General features: G+C 66.9%; 3 protein-coding genes across 9 annotated transcripts; 2 read left to right on the top strand and 1 right to left on the bottom strand.

Moving 5' to 3' along the window:
* The first annotated feature begins 77 nt into the window (after window positions 1-77).
* Window positions 78-7,791, top strand: UNC45A (unc-45 myosin chaperone A). The gene is made up of 20 exons (XM_080551618.1): window positions 78-182; window positions 913-1,071; window positions 2,052-2,088; window positions 2,190-2,365; window positions 2,472-2,564; window positions 2,826-2,993; window positions 3,266-3,434; window positions 3,663-3,833; window positions 3,977-4,148; window positions 4,396-4,696; window positions 4,844-4,938; window positions 5,012-5,153; window positions 5,306-5,446; window positions 5,662-5,789; window positions 5,985-6,051; window positions 6,149-6,262; window positions 6,654-6,769; window positions 6,909-7,026; window positions 7,103-7,258; window positions 7,390-7,791. The coding sequence occupies exons 1-20, from the start codon at window positions 171-173 to the stop codon at window positions 7,648-7,650; spliced, it is 2,796 nt and encodes a 931-aa protein (XP_080407744.1). The 5' UTR covers window positions 78-170; the 3' UTR covers window positions 7,651-7,791.
* Window positions 7,792-7,793: 2 nt separating this feature from the next.
* RCCD1 (RCC1 domain containing 1) lies at window positions 7,794-11,332 on the top strand. 4 transcript variants are annotated; one of them, XM_080551632.1, is made up of 7 exons: window positions 7,794-8,091; window positions 8,230-8,584; window positions 10,022-10,143; window positions 10,312-10,416; window positions 10,498-10,641; window positions 10,723-10,752; window positions 10,929-11,332. In XM_080551632.1, exons 1-7 carry the CDS (start codon window positions 7,935-7,937, stop codon window positions 11,069-11,071), a joined length of 1,056 nt encoding a protein of 351 aa, XP_080407758.1. In that variant the 5' UTR covers window positions 7,794-7,934; the 3' UTR covers window positions 11,072-11,332. The 4 variants fall into 4 exon arrangements, with proteins under 4 accessions (XP_080407758.1, XP_080407757.1, XP_080407759.1 ...); XM_080551631.1 differs by having other exon boundaries at window positions 10,893-11,332; XM_080551633.1 differs by having other exon boundaries at window positions 10,557-10,641; window positions 10,893-11,072.
* A 192-nt stretch (window positions 11,333-11,524) lies between these two features.
* Window positions 11,525-18,864, bottom strand: PRC1 (protein regulator of cytokinesis 1). Of its 4 annotated transcripts, none has more exons than XM_080551629.1 (14): window positions 18,564-18,864; window positions 18,231-18,363; window positions 17,998-18,120; window positions 17,412-17,645; window positions 17,161-17,331; window positions 16,759-16,908; window positions 16,358-16,505; window positions 16,088-16,224; window positions 15,743-15,838; window positions 15,452-15,598; window positions 14,901-15,011; window positions 14,465-14,575; window positions 13,867-14,052; window positions 11,525-12,609 (listed from the first exon to the last, which is right to left on the bottom strand). In XM_080551629.1, exons 1-14 carry the CDS (start codon window positions 18,572-18,574, stop codon window positions 12,532-12,534), a joined length of 1,836 nt encoding a protein of 611 aa, XP_080407755.1. In that variant the 5' UTR covers window positions 18,575-18,864; the 3' UTR covers window positions 11,525-12,531. The 4 variants fall into 4 exon arrangements, with proteins under 4 accessions (XP_080407755.1, XP_080407753.1, XP_080407752.1 ...); XM_080551627.1 differs by having other exon boundaries at window positions 13,944-14,052; window positions 18,564-18,842; XM_080551626.1 differs by having other exon boundaries at window positions 14,910-15,011; window positions 18,564-18,842.
* Window positions 18,865-18,921: the final 57 nt, after the last annotated feature.

Here is an 18,921-nt window from a genome sequence, read left to right as displayed (position 1 = left end):
GGGGGCGGCGGGGGGGCCCCGCCCTGCGCTGACACCGCCGGGCCGCGGGGGGGCGCCGGAGGCTGCGCCCGGCCCGGCCCCGGCAGCGCCCTCCCGTCACGTGACGCGGGCGGCGGCGTCCGGGTTCCCCGGGCGATCGGCGGTGACGTCAGAGCCCGGCCGGAGCGGCCATGGAGGAGGCGGTGAGGGGCGGGCGGCACCGGGACGGGACCGGGACCGGACTGGATTCAGGGCGGGACGGGACGGGACGGGACGGGACGGGACGGGACGAGGCTCGGGGGATGGGACGGGACTGGACCGGACTGGATTCGGGGCGGCTCCGGACGGGACGGGATCGGGACCGGGGCTCGGGAACGGGCCGGGACAGGGACAGGGACGGGGACGGGGCTCGGGAATGGGACGGGACGGGACGGGACGGGGCTTGTGGCGGGGGACAAGACGGGACCGGACTGGATTCGGGGCGGCACCGGACGGGACGGGACCGGGGACGGGACGGGACCGGACTGGATTCGGGACGGGAAGGGACCGGGACCGGGGCTCGGGAACGGGCCGGGACAGGGCTGGGGAGGGGCGGGACGGGCCGGGACCGGGGCTCGGGAATGGGACGGGGCAGGACGGGGCTCGTGGCGGGGGACAAGACGGGACCGGACTGGATTCGGGACGGGACCGGGGACGGGGCTCGGGAACGGGACGGGCGGGACGGGACCGGACTGGATTCGGGGCCGGGCCGGGCCGGGCCGGGCCGAGCCCGGGGCTCGGGAACAGGACGGGACCGGGCGGCGCCGCGCGGGGCTCGGGAACGGGCCGGGGCTCGCGGCGGGGGCCGGGGCCCGGTGCCGGTGCCGGTGCCGTCCCCGCGGGGCTGCCCGGCCCCGTGCCGCCCCGCCGTGGTGCCAGCCGGTGCCGTCGCAGGTGTCGGCGGGGCAGCTGCGGGAGCGGGGCAACGCGCTGTTCCAGGCCGGGCAGCACGCCGCCGCCCTGGCCGCCTACACGCGGGCGCTGAGCCTCAGCTGCGCCGAGCCCGAGCGCGCCGTGCTGCACCGCAACCGCGCCGCCTGCTACCTCAAGCTGGTGCGTGGGCGGCGGGGCGGGCGGGGCGGGGCGGGGCGGGGCGGGGCGGGGCCGGGCGGGGCGGGCGGGGCGGGGCGGGGCGGGGCCGGGCGGGGCGGGGCGGGGCGGGCGGGACGGGACGGGAGGGGCGGGGCCGTCCTGTGCTGCCGGCGGGGCCGGGCAGGGCCGGGCGGGGCGGGGCGGGGCGGGGCGGGGCGGGGCGGGGCGGGGCGGGGCCGGGCGGGGCGGGCGGGGCGGGGCCGGGGCGGGGCGGGGCTGGGCCGGGCGGGGCGGGGCCGGGCCGGGCGGGGCGGGGCGGGGCCGGGGCGGGGCCGGGCGGGACGGGGCGGAGCCGGGCGGGGCGGGCGGGGCCGGGCGGGGCGGGGCGGGGCCGGGGCGGGGCCGGGCGGGGCGGGGCCGGGCGGGGCGGGCCGGGCGGGGCCGGGGCGGGGCCGGGCCGGGCCGTCCTGTGCTGCCGGCGGGGCCGGGCAGGGCCGGGCTCCCCGAGCTGCCGGCTGGGTGCCCGCACAGCGACGCCAGCCCCCGGGCCGGGCGCTGATCCCTCCGCTCGCCCTTTCCCCTGCCCCCAGCCCCTGGCTGTCGCTGCCCCACCTCCCCAGCGGGCCGCTGTCCCCAGCCGGGGTGCGCAGACGCCCCGGGTCTGCCCCCCAGACGGTCGCAGCGTCTTTGATTTCCTGTCAGGAACCGTGTCTGGAGCAGGGGGGGAGCACAGAGAGCCTCAGGGGCTCGGAGGGGCAGGGAGCACCGCCACAGCGGGCACTCGGAAAGCATCAGGCCTTAGGGCTCCTTGGGGACCCCACGAGGGCTGTGCTCTGGGAAGGGCAGGGCACCCGACTTCTGCTCCCCAGCTCTCAGTGACAGTGTTTCCCCCCCCCAGCTGTTTCCCTGCTCTTCTCTCAGTGGGGGGTGCAGCAGGCGGGGTGAATGCAGCCTGCACGGGCGGTGTGCCAGGCGCCTCCTCACCCGCTCTCTCCCTGCAGGAGGACTATGCCAAGGCGGAGGCTGATGCATCTAAAGGTACTGCCGGGTGTCGCCAGCAGGGACCGGCCTCTGTGCTGCCAGCCAAGGCAGACTGGAGCGGTCAGGGGCTTTGCGATAGCTCCCTCGCTCTTCTGCAGCCATTGAAGCCGACGGCCGGGACATGAAGGCGCTGTTCCGCCGAAGCCAGGCGCTGCAGAAGCTGGGCCGCTTGGACCAGGCTATCAGCGACCTGCAGAGGTGCGTGAGCCTGGAGCCCAAGAACAAGGCCTTCCAGGAGGCCTTGCGCGCCCTGGGGAGCAGCATGCACGAGAAGGTGAGGGGGAAGATGCTGCGTGCGGCGGCTGCCGCTGTGCATCCCTGCGGGTGCGATGGGTGAAGGGGGCGGCAACGGCTGAGCTGCTCTTTCTGGCCTGTCTCAGATGAAGACCATGTCCTGCACGGACTCAAAGGTGGAGCAGATGTTCCAGATCTTGCTGGATCCTGAAGAAAAAGATGCAGACAAGAAGCAAAAGGTCTGAACTCCAGGGAACAGGGGGCAACATGACTTGGGTGGAGGGCAAGGAGTGGAGGTATCGTATGCCTAGGTCGGCACTGCTGGCTGCACTGTGCTGTCCCGGGAGCCCAGGCTTCCTGCCAGCAGAACACGCTCCAAGGAGACTGGGAGTGGGGGCGGGAGCTTGTGGCTGCCCCGTGGGCTCCCACATGAGGTTCCCTGTGTGCAGGGGAGCCTGTTCTGGAGGGCAGGTGACCCAAACGCGCCTCTCTTTTCCCAGGCGGCGCAGAACCTGATTGTGCTGGCGCGAGAGGAGGCCGGAGCAGAGAAAATCTTCCAAAGCGATGGCGTGCGGCTGCTGACGCGGCTGCTTGACACGGCCAAGGCTGACTTGATGCTGGCCGCCCTGCGCACCCTGGTGGGGCTGTGCTCCGGGCACCGCTCCCGGGTAGGTGCCACTGGAGCTCAGCCCTCCTGTGTGTGGGGACCATGGGGACGTCCGTGCTGGGGAGGCTCCGAAGTACGTCGGGCTGGGGAGCTCTGATGGCCTTTGCCTGTGTTGTGCTGTAGCCCTTCTGCTGAACGGTGGAGCTCTAAGCTGTCAGCTGCCAGGCCTGAGTTGTGAGAGCCTTGTGGAGGGGAACCGTTCTCATAAGATGCTGGGGAGCGCCAGGTTTTTCCCCCAAAGTCCCCAGCAGGTGCCTGTGCTTGTACCTACAGACCATGGCCATCCTGGCGGAGCTGGGGGCCCCGCGTCTCTCGGCAGTGCTGGGTGTGGAGCACGAGCAGGTTTCCCTGGCTGCCTGCAACCTTCTGCACGTCATGTTCGATTCCCTGAAGGAGGGACTGCAGAAGGACTTCCGTGGCAAGGAGGATGCGGTGGTGCTGGGTGAGTGGCTGCTGCCCCAGCTGGCTGGCGTGGCGTGGGGAGGCGCTGAGCTGCAGTGGGTTCTGCTGCTGCCTGCCCTGCCACAGCTCCCTGCCTCTGGGCCTGGATTAACACGGGCTTGAGCTGGGGGTCAGGATCCCCCGATCGCAGCAGCTCCTGCTGGCCTTACCGTGACGGGGTGAGGCCTGTGTGCAGGGCACTGACCGCTGGCCCTGTCTCTCTTGGAAGATTCCTCCAAGGACCTGAAACTGCTGATCAAGGACCTCCTGGAGCTGCTACCTCTGGAAGGGGCCTCTGCGCACGGCCGTGACAACGCCCTCAACCTGCTCATCAAGGTGGTGCCCAGGAAGTCACCGAAGGAGACCAACAACAGCATGAGCCTCTGGGTGATCGACCAGGGTGAGTGAAACAGCCTGCAGCACCCCGCTGGGCCGTCACACCCCTCTGCCCTGGGGCGGCGCGTGCTTTGGCTCTGCAGGAGCGAGGTGCCTGCGCATCCCAATTTGCTCCTCGCTGGGTGCCTGAGCTCTGTGTCCTCCTAGGCCTGAAGAAGATTCTGGAGGTAGGCAGCACAGTGTGCGGAGCCCCGGGCAGTCTGCCCGTGACAGAGAACACCCGGATGAGCGCCTCAGTCCTACTGAGCAAGCTTTACGAGGACCTGAAGTGCGATGCTGAGAGGGAGAACTTCCACCACTTGTGCGAGGACTACGTGAGGTGAGCCCGGGCTTCCCTGGGGCAGAGGAGGGCTCTGTCTTGTGCAGCCAGGAGCATTCTGCTGCTGTCCCTGCCCCCGCTGGAAGTGGCGGCACCCCTGTTCCCAGACTTCTTGCTTTTAGTGGTAAAAGCAGAGTGCAGACCACCAGAGACCTGCCATGCTGGTGCTCCGGCAGGGCAGCACTGCGTGAGGCTGGAGGTGTTGGGTGGGATCAGCCTTATCCCTCCTGGCGTTCTTCCCCTGCAGGAGCTGGTTTGAGGGGCGCGAGCTGGCTGGGAAGCTGCGGGCCATACAGACGGTGTCGTGCCTGCTGCAGGGCCCCTCAGACGCCGGGAACAGGGTGCTGGAGCTGGAGGGGATCATGGACAGCGTGCTGTCCCTCTGCGCCTCCGTCTGCGAGGCCCACCAGCTGGTAGCAGTGGAGGCGCTGATCCACGCTGCTGACAAGGCCAAGCGCGCATCCTTCATCACTGCCAACGGCGTCAGCCTGCTCAAGGAGATCTACAAGCACAGCGAGAGGGACAGCATCCGCATCCGGGCGCTGGTGGTGAGTGCGGCAGGGCGGGAGGAGCAGCAGTGCCGAGCTGCTGGATGGGGCTGGGGGGGCCGTGGTGGCCCGTGGGTCTTGTCCCTGGTGGGGGGCTGCCACGGGGGCATCGCGGCCTCTCCGGCCCTGACGCTCTGCTCCTCACAGGGGCTCTGCAAGCTGGGATCTGCCGGAGGCACTGACTTCAGCATGAAGCAGTTTGCTGAGGGCTCCACGATGAAATTAGCCAAGCAGTGCCGCAAGTGAGTGTTGAGGACTGCGGGGTGCGTTGGGGGTGGGAGCCCTGCAGGGTGGGCTCACGGGGCCATCTCGCAGGTGGCTGTGCAATGAGGCGATCGACGCGGGCACGCGGCGCTGGGCTGTGGAGGGCCTGGCCTACCTCACTTTTGATGCGGATGTCAAGGAGGAGTTCGTGGAGGACAAGGCAGCAATGCAGGCCATGTTCCAGCTGGCCAAGGTGAGCGCCGTGGGGGGAATGTGCCCAAGTGCCCCCCCGATGGAGAGGGTTGTGGGGCTGGGGTGTGCACAGGGGCCTGGTGGTGCTGAGTGGGCTCAAGCCCTGCTCTGTCCTGCGTCACGGGTGCGACCAGTGTCCCGTTGCCCCTGCAGTCAGAGGACAGGAGCGTGCTCTATGCAGTTGCCTCCACGCTAGTGAACTGCACCAACAGCTACGACCACGAGGAGCCAGACCCCCAGATGCTGGAGCTGGCCAAGTACGCCAAGCAGCACATTCCAGAGCAGCACCCCAAGGTGAGGGGGGGGAATCATCTCGGGAGCTGTGGGGAGCCTTGGCCCCGCAGGACAGCAGGTGGGTGGGACAGGGCCTGGCCTCCTGAGCAGGGACAGGGCCTCCGGAGATACCATTTTGGTGCCTGTGGGGTGATGGCAGCAGGGCCGGGCATCAGGAGGTGGTGGCAGGTTGGGTGCCAGCTCTGAAATGAGCGGTGCCCCTGCCCCTGGGACAGGACAAGCCGGACTTCGTGAAGCGGCGGGTGCGGAAACTGCTGACGGCTGGCGTGGTGTCAGCCCTGGCCTGCATGGTGAAGAGCGAGAACCCGGCACTGACCAACTCCTGCCGGGAGCTGATCTCCAGGTACAGGGAGCAGGGGCAGGGGCTGGGAGCTGCCTCCTGAGGCTGCTGGCGCCCTCCTGCAAACTTAGTGCCTGTGGTGAACCCAGGCTTCTAGGAGCAGAAGGGGCACAGCCTGGGCCCGCTGCTGGTATCCGGGTGGCACTGGCACCCACCACAGCAGGTTCCAGACTCCGTCTGCTCCTGCCCTGTCTGCAGGGTGTTCCTGGCCCTCGTGGCGGAGGCAGAGGACCGAGGCGGTGTGGTTGCGCAGGGAGGAGGCAAGGTGAGGTGGTGGGTGCTATGGTGCCCCCGGCCCGTTCCCTGGGGAGGGCTGGGGCTGTGACCAGCTGTAGGACAGGCTGATGCATCTCCATCCGCAGGCTCTCATCCCGCTGTCCCTGGAGGGCACGGAGGTGGGACAGACCAAGGCGGCTCAGGCCCTGGCGAAGATCACCATCACCTCTAACCCAGAGATGGCGTTTCCTGGGGAGCGGGTCAGTGTCACCACCGAGGGGCAGACCTGCCATGCTGCGCAGGGCGTGGAGGGGACAGCCGGGGGGGGTTGCAGGGGAGCAGCACAAGGACGGCTGTGGGGCAGGGGCTGCCATGGTTGCTGTGAGCCGCACCCGCAGCAGAGCAGGCTTTGGCTCCTCTTTTCCCCCTGAGACAGGGCTTGGCAGCCCAGGAGGTGGAGGTCAGAGGGGTGGCAATCTGAGTTTGCCCTTCCTCGGGAAGGAGGCAAAAGACCCTGGTGGTTTCCCAGCGGCCTGATTGTCTAGGCCTGGCCGTAAGGAGCACTTCTGCCTTTCTGCTAGGTCTGGCCATACTCCATGCAGGGGCAGAGTCCCTGCCCCTGGTTCGAGCCCTGCACTGCTCTTTCCACAGATCTACGAGGTGGTGCGGCCCCTGGTCAGCCTTCTGCACCTCCAGCGCACAGGCCTGGAGAACTTTGAGGGGCTGATGGCGTTAACCAACCTGGCTGGCATCAGCGAGAGGCTGCGGTAGGGCAGTGGGGCCACGGCTGAGCTGTTCCAGGCGGGGGGAGAGGGTGACCCAGGCCTGGATGGGTGCTGCCCTGGCCAGAAGTGGTGTGGGGGTGGCACCTCTGGGCAAGGAGTGCTCAGCCCTGCCCTGCTGCAGGCAGAAGATCCTGAAGGAGAAGGCTGTGCCCATGATCGAGGGCTACATGTTTGAGGAGCACGAGCTGATCCGGCTGGCTGCCACAGAGTGCATGTGCAACATGGCCATGAGCAAGGAGGTGAGGGCCGTGCCGCGCCGAGCCGTCGGCTGTTTGCCCTGGGCTGCTGGCCACCTCCTTCCCTGCTGGCCTGCAGGTGCAGGAGCTGTTCCTGGCCGAGGGCAGCGACCGGCTGAAGCTGATGGTCCTGTACAGCGGGGAGGAGGATGAGAAGCTGCGGCGGGCGGCCTCGGGGACCCTGGCCATGCTGACCGCGCTGCATCCCCCCATCTGCAAGAGGATCCCGCAGGTGGTGAGTGCCCAGGGCGGGGGCAGCCCCGCGTGCCCCCCACCCCGCGCGCTGGGGGCCCGCTGCCGTACGGCACCCGGGGACGCGGCGCTGCGGCTGCCGGCGGTGCTGAGCGCGCCCCGCTCTGCCCGCAGACGGTGCACTGGCTGGAGATCCTGCAGGCCCTGCTGCTCAGCCCCAGCGCGGAGCTGCAGCACCGCGGGGCCGTGGTGGTGATGAACATGATGGCGGCCGAGCGCGGCGTGGCGGAGCAGCTCATCGCCAGCGAGATGCTGGAGATCCTCTCGGTGCTGGCCAAGGACCCGGACAAGCCGCGCGTGGCGCAGGCGGCGCAGGAGGCCCTGGCGCAGGCCGTGGCTTACGGCCTCATCAAGCCCGGCCCCGGCCAGGAGTGAGGCCGGGCCCGGGGCCTGCCCTGCACACGCTGCTCCGGGCTTGTGCTCACCGCGCTGCCCCGTCCCGACCGGGGGCCGCCCGCGGGCTGCCGCCGCGCCCCGGGGTGGGGGTGGGGGGGACGGGACAGGGCCCACCGCCGCCTCTGCCACTGCCTTAATGGGGGGGCGGCACCGCGGGCGCCCGGCGCCACCGCACTAAAGCTGCTCCTGACCGACGGCCCCGCCTCCGCGTCTCCCTGCGCCCGCCCGACGGGGCGGACCCGGTGCCGCCCCCCCGCCGCGCCATGGCGGCCCCGCGCCGCGCCTGGCTCGTGTTCGGCTTCAGCGCCGAGGAGGCGGCGGGGGAGCCGTCGCCGGGGCCGGGGCCGCGCCGCCTGGAGTCGGGCCCCGAGGGGATCCGCCGCGTGTGGCCCGCCTGGAGCTACGCCGTGCTGGAGACCGGTGAGCGGCCCCCCGGGGCGCCCGGCCCGGGCGTGCTGCCGGGCGCTCGGCTCCCCGCGGCCCCCCCGGGCCCCCGGCCGCCCGGGCCCCCGCTCCCGCCCCGCAGCCCCGCCGGGCGCTGAGCCGCTGCTCCTGCAGGCGCGGGGCTGGAGGTGCGCGGCGCGGGGCCGCGGCGGCGGCTGCCGGCGGGGTGCGCGGAGGCGCTGCCGTCCGAGACGCACGTGCTGCTGCGGCGGGGGGCGGCGGCCGAGGCCTGGCCCCGGGCGGCGGCGCTGCGGGGGGAGCTGCGGGGAGCCCCCGCCTGGCGCCGGGCCCTGCCGCCGGGGCCCGGCCGCCCCCCGCTGCCGCTGCTGCCCGGCGGCTTCGCGGCGCCCCGGCCGCCCTTCTTCACCGAGCTGCCCGCGGCGCCGCCGCTCCGGGCCCTGGCCCTGGGCCACGAGCACGTCCTGGCGCTCGGGGCCGCCGGCGAGGTCTACGGCTGGGGCGGCGGCAGGTGAGCGGCGGGGGGGCGGCACCGGGCTCGGCGGGGTGCGGGGGGGGCGCCGGCGGCCGGGATGCAGGTGGGAGGATGCCGGGGTGGGGGCGGGGGGGTGCCCCCAGCTGCTAGCACGCAGGGTTGAGGCAGAGCCGGTTCAGGGCTCTGGCGGTGCCCCAGCACGCTAAAACGGGAAAGCACTGCGTGGTCAGCGAGCCGAGCGGCCAGCACGCGCACCCGTCAGCGCTTCAAGGCCTGTTCTTCATGCTGCTGCACATAAATACTGTGCTACAATTAACTCCCGAGTCTTGGTTCTTGATTACTTGCTTCTGACACTGAGCGACAGCCCTGCGAGCTGCCCCCTGCCCTCCTGTGCTGCTCGGGGTCGGGGCAGAGGCTGCCCCGTTACCTTTCCTCGCTGCCCCGTGTCGGGGCTGGCAGTGGGGAAGCGCCTGGGGGTGCGGCTGGGACAGAGGCACTCGGGTGCCGGCCTGGCCCTCTCTGCTCGGCGTTCCCACACCGTGCCTTCAGGCCTCGGGTGCAGTGGGGGCCAGCGGGTCCTCCTCAATACTTTTCCTGTTGTACTGGTTTTGCTACTTGTACCCAAATTTGGCGTGTCCCATACTATTACCTGGGCAGTCTCAGCCTGGTGTGTCGTTGCTGATGCTGTAACATCAGCCTGGTGCCACCAGCCTTACAGGACTCCCCCTGAAAGTCCCTGCGGGCACTGGTCTCCCCCTGATGGTGCGGGGTTTACCACAGGCAGCGCCTGGGTCTGTCCCCGAGCTGAGTCTGACCACACGGGTGGCCCCGGGGTCACGCTGCCAGCCCTGTGCTTGGTAAATGCGTCTGGGTACGGCTGTGCGCCCCCAGCCCTGAGCAGACGTTACCAGCACAGCTGCGGGGTCTGAGTGTTGGTTGGTGATCTGCCCTGACCATGTTAATTGCCAATTACCAAGAGTTACAGGGTTGAAGGGATAAGTTAGTGATCTCCTTGCTGCGTATGTGAAACAAAGCCAACAAAGATTATTTTTAATAGCAGAGCTGTGCAAACTGGAGTGTCTTCCTCCCTCGGTATTGCTGATCTGCTCGGGTGCACTTTGTTTCCCGTCCTCAGGTCGTTGGTGTTTGGGGGCTGTTGTCATGGACAGCAGGTTGTCATAGCAAACATAGAATTAAATCAGCTGTTGTTACGTTTACGGATATTACCATCGTTCTTTCCTTCTTTACCTTTAAAGGAAAAGTTTATACACCTCTCTTACTGTCGTGTATTTTAGGATTAACTTTTTTGTAGAAACTGAGTGCCATGGTTAAGCTTTGGTTACCAGAAAAGTATGAGAAGCCTCTCGTGCTTCTTTGTGCCTATTCCTTCAGCGTTACAGCTATGCAGATTAATGCCAGAGTTGTTAAGTCAGTGGGCCTTCTGTCCCTCTGCCCATGTGCATCTCCCCACAGGCACGGGCAGCTCGGCCACGGGGGCCTGGAGTCGGAGCAGCAGCCGCGGCTGGTGGAGGCCCTGGCTGGCGTGCCCATGCGGGCGGTGGCGGCGGGCGGGTGGCACTCGGCCAGTGTCAGCGGTGAGGGGCCGGGGGGCAGGGGGTGGCGGTGCCGGCACCGCAGGGCCGGCTGCCCCGTGTCATCCCGGGCAAGGCCGGTGCTGGTGCCCTCGAGCACTCGGCCGCTGCCGCAGGGGGACGGGGTCCGAGCTGTGCCCTGACCGGGGCCGCCCCGTGCGTCCTCTGCAGAGGGGGGGGACCTCTACATGTGGGGCTGGAACGAGTCTGGCCAGCTGGCGCTGCCCTCCAAAGCGGTGGCGGAAGAGCAGGTGCAGGACGAGGACGCAGGCGCAGGTGAGGATGCTGCTGGGCTGCAGCGATGCCGTGCCCGGCCCGTGGGATGGCGCGGCCAGGGCTGAGCGCCGCTGTTCTCAGGGGCTGCGGAGCTGCCGCCCCCCCGGGAGCAGCCGGGTGCCGCGTTCATTTCCATCCAGGCGTTCCCGGCCCTGCTGGACCTGCCCCAGGACGTGGAGGTTGGTGCCGTCAGCTGCGGGTCCCGGCACACGGCCGCAGTCACACGTGAGTGCCCGGCGGGCGGTGGGGGGCCGGCAGCCCCTGTGCTGGGGGCGATGCCGGCTGATGGGCACTGTCCTGTTGCAGGAGACGGGGAGCTCTACACCTGGGGCTGGGGTAAGCGAGGCTTTTGCTCCGTGCTGGCACGGCCCGTCCTGGTGGTTGCTTTGCTGCTTTGTTTGCTGGCTGTTAATGCTTTATTTGGAGTGCTCCCCCTTTCATGCCTGCCTACGGGATGAAATCCTTCCTGCGGGCAGGGCCGGAGCCTCGTCACGCAGCTGCTGTGTCTGCAGGTAAATACGGGCAGCTGGGCCATGGGGACAGCACCAGCTCCGACCGGCCCCGGCGCGTGGAGCACCTGGTGGCAGAGGGGCTGCAGGCCCAGGAGGTGGTGTGCGGGCCCTGGAACACCTACGTGTGCGTCCTGGAGCAGTGAGGGGCCCAAGGCCGTCCCACAACCCTCGCTGGGGGCATGGAGCAAAGGGAGACACAGGAAAGCTCCGCTCCTGCCCCCCCCAAGCAGCCCTCAGCAGTCAAGGCAGAGTCTGGGCAGACACCCTGGGTGGGTTCCCCCCAGCGGGACCCCAGCTCAGGCAGAGGAGCTGTGCTGCTGCCTCAGGCAGCCAGGGCTGGGGTTGCGCTAGTGATAAAGACAGGGCAAGAGTACATGGATTTATTAAATCTCCTCTTTTTGTAACAGGTGTGGTAGTGCTTCATGTTGCACACAGATACAGGTTCCCAGCTGCTCCAGCCCCTAGGGGCACAGGTGAGGTTTAAAGAAAGAAGGCAGGGGCTGAAGAGCCAGGCCCAACCTTCTCCCCCTCCCGGCCTCCAGGGTCACAGTGGAGGAGCCTTTGGTCACCCCAACAAACACACGAACAGCAGTGGCTATATACATGTATATGCATTATTCCCATGAACAGTATATACAGAGTTACAGAGCAAGGGAACAGAACCTGGGGAATAAATAACAGTAAGTAAGTGGGGCACTGTAGTGATAACAAGGTGCAAATTAGTTCTGATCAGGGACAGACACACATACAGAGCTTCATTAACAAAGGTGCAAACGGGCCCCCCCCAGCACGTCGTACCGCCAAAGCATGCGCTGTTCTCCCCAGGAGCAGCGGGCAAGAAAGGGCAGGCAGGCGCTGGGGTGCACGGGGGAGACAGGCAGTCCCCTCCCTGGAGGCTCAGGGGTGGGCAGAGGACAGGGGAATCGACCACCTGAGCTCTTCTCCAGGGGGCAGCTGCAGCCCCCGGCCTGGGGGAGCTGAGACCCTCGGCCACAAGCCCAGGCTGCAGCAGCAGCACGAGCCCAGCCCTCTGGGGCCCAGGGAGGCTGCTCAGAGGAACCTCAGCTAAAGCAAGCCCTAGCTAAAGCACGCCTGCTGTGCTGTTAAGGAAGAGCCTGGTAGATAATACCTACAGCAATATGGAAGGTTTAAAAAAATAATAATAATAATAAAAAAAAAAGCCTTTGGTAAGAGGCACCAAGGCCAGCGCTCTGCACTAGGTCCTGTCTGTCCCAGCGCACACTCGGCACGGCAGAGCCCTGCCACCTCACACCACCGCCCAGCCAGGCTCCCGCAGAAGCCACCACCCACTGCTATGCTACCCCAAGTTTGTTCTCAATCTTTAATCACAAATAGTCACACAAATCCCCTAAATAAAAGCAAAAAATGTTAAAAGTGTCCTTTTCCTTCCCCTGCCCTCGCAGGCAGGAACGCCCCCCGCCCCGCAGAGAGGCAGGTTGGCCAGACTAATGCTGGGACCTAGCTAAAAGCCAAACCTCGGGCACGGGCTGCTCCGGGCCTGGGCGCAGCGGGCGCTGCGGAAGCGCTCCCCCAGAACAGGAACTCACTACGACTGCAGAGGGCCAGAGCCTGGGGCAGCGCCTCAGCAGTAGGCGTTGGTGGTGGTGGAGTTGAGGACGCGGGAGCTGGTGTCACACCTGGAAGCCTTTGAAAGTTCGCGCTGTGGACACAAGAAGCAGGAGATGGGGGGTGAGGGGCTGCAGAAGAGGCTGTGCCGGGGGCCGCAGGTGGTGCTGGTGCTCTGGGGCAGGGGCTTTAGGCCAGCAAGGAGGGCAGGCCACGCTGCGCCCCTGCTGGTTGTTGGGCAGACACAATACCCGACACCCCCCCCTTGATTCAGGAGAGGGCAGGAAAGCATTTGCTCTGAGTAGCTGGGAAAGATCCCTGAGGCTCCCAGGAGCAAGAGACCTGCTGCCCCAACAGCCCTCGGCCGGGCACCCCATCCCTCCCTCCTGCAGCTGGCAGCTCGCTGCCTGTCCTGGGAAGCGCTTCCAGATCAGCAGGAGAGCGAGCGAGCAGGCTGGCCCACGGGCTACAGGGCAGGGAAGGAGCACAGGCAGGGTGCAAGCACGGGAGCAGCCGTGCGCAAGGGCCTGGCTGCAGCATCAGGAGAGGCTAAAGCCTGGGCTCAGTGAGGTCTAACGGAAGGGCAGAGGCCTCCAGCCCCCAAAGCTCTGGCCAGCAGCAGAGACCAACCCCCCCGCACCCAATTCCCCCCGGGGAGCCCCCCCGACTCCGCTCCCCCAGCACACCTCAGGCCAGCAGGAGGTGGCGCACAGGCAGGGTCCCTCGGGAGGCTGAGCTCAGGGGGCACAGCAAGCCGAGTCCAGCGTGAGCATGCAGGGGCTGAGGCCGTGCAGGCAGCGGGAAAAGGACCCCGGGGGCAAGCAGGACCCTCCCTCCTTTCTCCCAGGGACCAGGTTAGGACAGCGACAGAGCGCTGCTGCTGCCAGCTGCCCGGGCCCTGTGCTGCCTAGGAAACACTGCATCAAACCCCAGGGCTTGGTACTTTGCTCAAGCAGCTGGGAACAGGCCCAGCTCCAGAGAGCAGCTACGGCACTGTAGCAGGGCTGTGCCAGGAGACCTGGCACAGGGACACACCGCAGGCAGGGCTTGGCTCCTGCACGGGGTCAGGGGCTGCCCTGGGCAGCAGAACTCCTCTCGTGTTTCCATCTGGTCCCCACAGGGCTGCTCGGGGCCACGCAAGATGCGAGCGGTGCTTGGCCTCAGCCACCAAACCTCGCGTTCAGTTCCTGCCGTGCAGCCACCGCTCGGTGCCGGGGGCGCTGGCAGGAGCAGGCGCTCTGCGCAGGGCGCCCGCAGGGCTGCGCGCAGCGGGGGCCTGGGGGTGCTCTGGGAGGGGGCGCAGGCCCCCCGCGCGGCCCGGGGGAAGGCGGGTTTAGAAGAGGTGAATTACCGCAAACTCAGAATAGGTGCTGGCAACAGAATTAACGCTGTAGTTACGCTGGGCAGGGGCTGTGGGGGTGCACCCACCGCTCAGGGTGGTTCCGTTCAGCTGCGACATGTTCTCCTTGTTCCGCTCCCTGTGTCCTGGCCGGGGGGGCTTCACAGCCACGCGGCTGGGGGTCCGAGCCTGACCAAGCTGCAGGAACGGGCGACAGGTAGACAGGAGGCATGAACCGAGGGGAGCTAGGAAGCCTGTGCTAGCCTTGCTGCTCTGCAGTACCAGAGGAACTTCACCCTCCAGAAACCCTTTGTGGTCTGGGGCCCAATTCTGACCCAGGACACATAGGTCAGGTAATGAAGACCCCCCACAAGCTTCAGGCTCGGCCCAGACACCCACCAGAAATCTGGGCTGGAGGGAGTGTTCCTGAATGCTGCCCACCCTCTTTTCCCCCAGGCTGTGCTGGTCCCACAGACATCCCACCAGCCGTGCAGCTGCCCAGCAGAGCAGGCCAGGACCAAAGAGCAGCCTTTATGCCCCCGGAGCTTGGCAGGGGAGGCAGGGCTCCCAAGCCCCGCCGCGGGCAGGGACACCCCAGAAGACCCCTCACCTTCCCTCCTGAGGGTGGCAGCCGAGACGTCGGTGAGTGGTAGAGAGTTGCCCCGAAGGCCGAACGAACAGTGCTGTTGGGCGTGGCGCTGGAGATGGAAGTGCCGTTGAGCTGGGGGAAAACAGCACAAGGTGCATGGGGAGGAAGCTGGGGCTGTGCCACACCAGGAAAATCACCGTGGAAGCACCAGCTGCACGGGGCCCTCCAGCTCCAGGGCACCCCAACAAGTCCCACTGTCCCCAAGGAGGACAGAGGTGACCGCAGCTCGGCCCCCATTCCTGGTTCCCTTACACTGCTGCAATATCCCTGAGCCCTTTGTGAGACTGAACCCAGAGGTGGGGCTCTAAGCACCAAGAGCTCCAAGCACTACATAGTGCCAGCACTCGAGTCCTGGCAGCGTCCCAGCCAAGCACTCTGCCCAGCATGGACAGTTTACCTTCCTTACTTTGCCAGGCGTGTGGGGGGTGAGCACGCGACGCTTGATGGGTGTCCGTGGGGTGCTCCCGTACATCATCTCTGCCTCGATCTGGCGGCTTTTCTTCAGGTGCTGTGTGAGAGATCTGCGCTCACCAACCCGAGCAGAGGAGCAGCAGGGAGCTGGCTGCTCCGCTCTGTGAAGCTCTGGCCCGGTGCCCGGGGAAAGGCAGGCTTCTGCTGGTGGGCAGCAGCCCTGCAGCCAGGAAGCAGGTACTTTGGTGGAGATTTACAGGTAGCCAGAGCCAAGCCACAGTCCTGGCGCAGCTGGGGCCGAGAAAGGGGCTCAACACGCAGACACCACCAGCGGCAGACACCAGTCTCGGTAAGGAAGGTGACCACGTACAGAGCCAGCAGAAAGGGAAGAACCCCGTCTCCCTAGGGAGCTGCCAGCAGCAGATGGGAGCCCGGGGCCGGGGCAGTTCTCCCCCCTGAGCAGGGCTGGGCCACCAACAGCCTGGTGCCAGAAGAGGCTCCTCAAGGCCAGGAGAGCACATTCGGCTCCGCACTCACCCGCTCCTGTTTCTCCTTCTCTTTCTCCATGCGGTACAGCTGCCACTGCTCTGTCACGTACTCCATGAATTGCTGCCCCTTCACCAGGAAAGCGTCCTCATGCTCCTGCTCCCAGGCCTGGACCCTGCTCTCCAGCTCCTCCTGCAGCTGATCAGGACACAAGGGCAGTGTAGGGAGGCTGCCCTCCGAGATACTCCTTGCTGGCTCTAAGTGCTCCACTTCTCCTTGGCCACTGCTACACGTGTCTATCCAGAACTACAGCTTTTGCTCCTTCTCCAGGTCTGAACTTACCTTGGAAAGCATCTTCTGCAGCTTTGCTCGCTGCTTCTCTTCTTTCAGCAGGCTCCCCCCACGGTTGGCAAAGCGGTTGGGGTCGGTCGTTTTCCTCTAGCATAGAAAAAAGGAGGTCAGGAGAGAAGCAGGCACAGAGCCCAGTCTCACTGCCCAGCACTCCCTGCAGCGCAGCCCTGCACAGCAAGCTCTTCACCACAAGTCACGCTGGTGCCCTAGACACAGCACCCCATCCCCTCACCAACCTGCTAGGGTTCCCCCTCTGCCTCCCTGGTCTCTCAAGGACACTGCACACCGGAGCGGAGGCCTACAGGGCCCAGAGACCCAGCGCTGCCTGAGCAATACCTCTAGCTCTAGGAACAGCTTCCAGTTCTCCTCCCATTTCTGGACAGCCTCAAACAGCTCCTTGTGTGTTTCGTAGTAGTTCTTCACCTTCCCCACCTCAGCATCGTGGAGCTGGAGCAGGGTCTCTGTATAGTCCTCTGGAGAGATACAACAGCGTGTTCAGGAGGCAGCCAGGATCCCTGGCACCGCATCCAGCAGCGCTTCTCTGCAGCTGGTCTGCTGGCAGGCAGCCTGCAGCTCCCCCAGGGGAGTCAGAGGGCCAGCACCCACCATCGTAATAGGGGCTGAAAGCTTCTCTCTGCTCCTGGCTGTAGAAGCATTTATCCCAGTACTCAGCCAGCTCTACCCGGATTGCCTGGATCACAGACTTCATGTTCTGCAGCTTCAGCTCCTCCAGACGGTCCACTTCTAACTGCAGCTGCCAACGAGATCAGAGCACAGACTCAGAAGGCAGCAAGAGCAGAATGGGATTTGCGTTCTGTGTAAGCAGACTTCTAACGAGCCGGTCACCAGCTCCCAGCTCCTCCACCTGCGAGGGCAGGCTTTGGCCTGCTCACAGCACACTCACTGCTGGAAGCTGCTCCTGCACTCTGGCTGAGCAAACAAGTGTGCGACCCAGAGCTGCTGCTCCCCTGCCCTCCCCCCTCCAAAGACTGTAGGATGGTCCTTACAGCTTTCCTAGTTCTGGCTCTGGATCCAGTCATGTGCACTGCGAAGGACTCTCTCTCCTCCACAGGCACCTGCAGCCTTTCCCAAAGCGCAGCGATTCTGGATCGCAGCTCCACGCACACAGCCTCGTTCAGGGACCGCCGGGCTTCCAGCTGCAGCAGGGAAAGCGGGGTCAGCACCAGAACGGCCTGATGCTAACACAAGCAGGCTGTTTGCTCTGCCGCAGCTAGCAGAGCCGCTCGGTCATCCTCCTACATCTCCATGCAAGAGATGACAGGATGTTCTAACACAACACGGTTACTAAAAACAGAGCAGCCACGCTTTACAGCACGTTGCCAGCTGCTGCCAGGCAGCCTCCACAGCGCCATGCATCACAGCAACGCTGCCTCAGCGTGCCAACATACCTGCTGCAGCAGATTCTGGAGGGCAGCAATGTTGTCTGTGGACAAGCAGAAGGCTTCCTCATCCTCGCACACCACGTCCCGCTCAAAGCTCGTGTCCGGAGTGTGGTCCAGCTCCTCCATGCAGAGGATGACTTGCCGCTTGATGCTGACAAACTCCTCTCGCCTTCGCTCCTGGAGGTGACAAGCCCCGTGAGAAGCCCGTGGGCACCGTCCCCAGCCCCTCAGGGAGACCTCGCCCGCCCTCCGCTCACCTTCTCGGCGCTCAGGGAGGCCAAGTGGCGCCTGTAGCGGTCCAGCTCCTCCAGGCTGGGCACGGCATTGCTGTCGATGCCAAACGGGGACGTGCAGAGGATGTCGCACAGGTCTCGGTCTTGTTCTTGCAGAGCTTTCAGCTCCTGCTTCCTGTCCCTCTTCTGCTTTAACATCACTTCCACACGGGTGCGTAAATCCTTCTCCATCTGCAGGATGGTGCTTTCCTCCTCTGCCTAGAAGAGACCAGAAAACGACTCTCCTCCACAGCTCTTGTAGACCTGACTCATACACAGGGCTCCTTAAGTGTATAGGCAAGGGACACAGACCCTAGTTCTGAGCAAAGTTCCCCAGAGAGGTGCAAACGCAGCAGCAGCACTCAAAACAAGACGCTACGAGACGCCTGGCCTCCTCCCAGCCCCGGAGCTACAGGGAGCCGCCCAGCCTTTGGCTCCGCCGAGCTTTTTGGGAGGTTCTGGGGAGGCGTTTGCCTCGTAAGCTCAGGCCCCTTTAGGATCCCAGGCAGAGGCCAGGCAGCAGAAGCCTCTCGCCCAGAGCAGCCCGCGGGCGGCGCAGCGCCGTGCCTACCTCGAAGGGGTCCAGGTGCAGCTCCCGGCAGAGGGAGTCGAGCTCCTTGCGGCACAGGGCGATGCTCTTCAGGAGCCGCTCCTTCAGGCTCTCCTCCTCCGCCACCATCATGTCCAGGAGGCTCTGCGCGCGGCACAGGCGCCGTGAGAGGCGGGCACCGGGGGGGCACCGGGGGGGCACCGGGCACGGCCCCGCCGGGGCGGGCAGCAGCGGGCAGCACCGCGGGCGCTCACCTTGATGTGCTTCTTGACGACGTCGGTGCGCTCGAGGCGCTGCTCCTCGGGGATGCCGATCTCCTCCCAGATGTCCCGCAGCGCCGCCAGCGCGCGGTTCAGGCACGACACGGCCTCGGCCGCCAGCACCTCGCTGCGGCACCGCGCCCGGCGTCAGCGGGAGGGCCCCGGCACGAGGGCCCCGGCACCACGGCCCCGCCGCACCCCTCGGTCCCATCCTGGTCCCGGTCCCCCCCTGCCGCCCCCCGGTCGCGGTCCCGGTGCCCCCATCCCCGGTCCCGGTCCCGGTCCCGCCGACACCCCCCGGTCCCCCGGTCCCGGTGCCCGCCGCACCTCTTCCTCATGGCCGCTCCCCGCGCCGCCGCCCGCCGGTGCCCGGATTCAAACTGCCGTCCCGGCGGCGCTGATTGGCTGCCGCGCCGCGGCCGCGTCACGCCGGGCCCCGCCCTCAACCGCCGCCGGGCCCCGCCCCAAGCCAGCCGCCGGCCAATGGCGGCGAGAGGCGGCCGCGGCTCCCGCCCAATCGCGAGCGAGATCGGCTCCGGCGGCTCTCGCCGGACGCCGCTCCCCGGGGGCTCCCCGGCAACCACGTGACCCCAACCGGCGGCGCCCAGCGCGCACGCGCAGCTCGGCCCTCCCGGCTCCGGGCGGTGCCCGGGCGTCACCGCGCACGCGCCCGCGCGCAGACAGC

The sequence above is a fragment of the Anser brachyrhynchus genome (assembly GCF_964034855.1).
Source record: "Anser brachyrhynchus genome assembly, chromosome: 11".
NCBI classification, from domain to species: domain Eukaryota; kingdom Metazoa; phylum Chordata; class Aves; order Anseriformes; family Anatidae; genus Anser; species Anser brachyrhynchus.
Note: the sequence above shows the minus strand (reverse complement) of the source record. Positions and strands in the feature narration are given on the sequence as shown.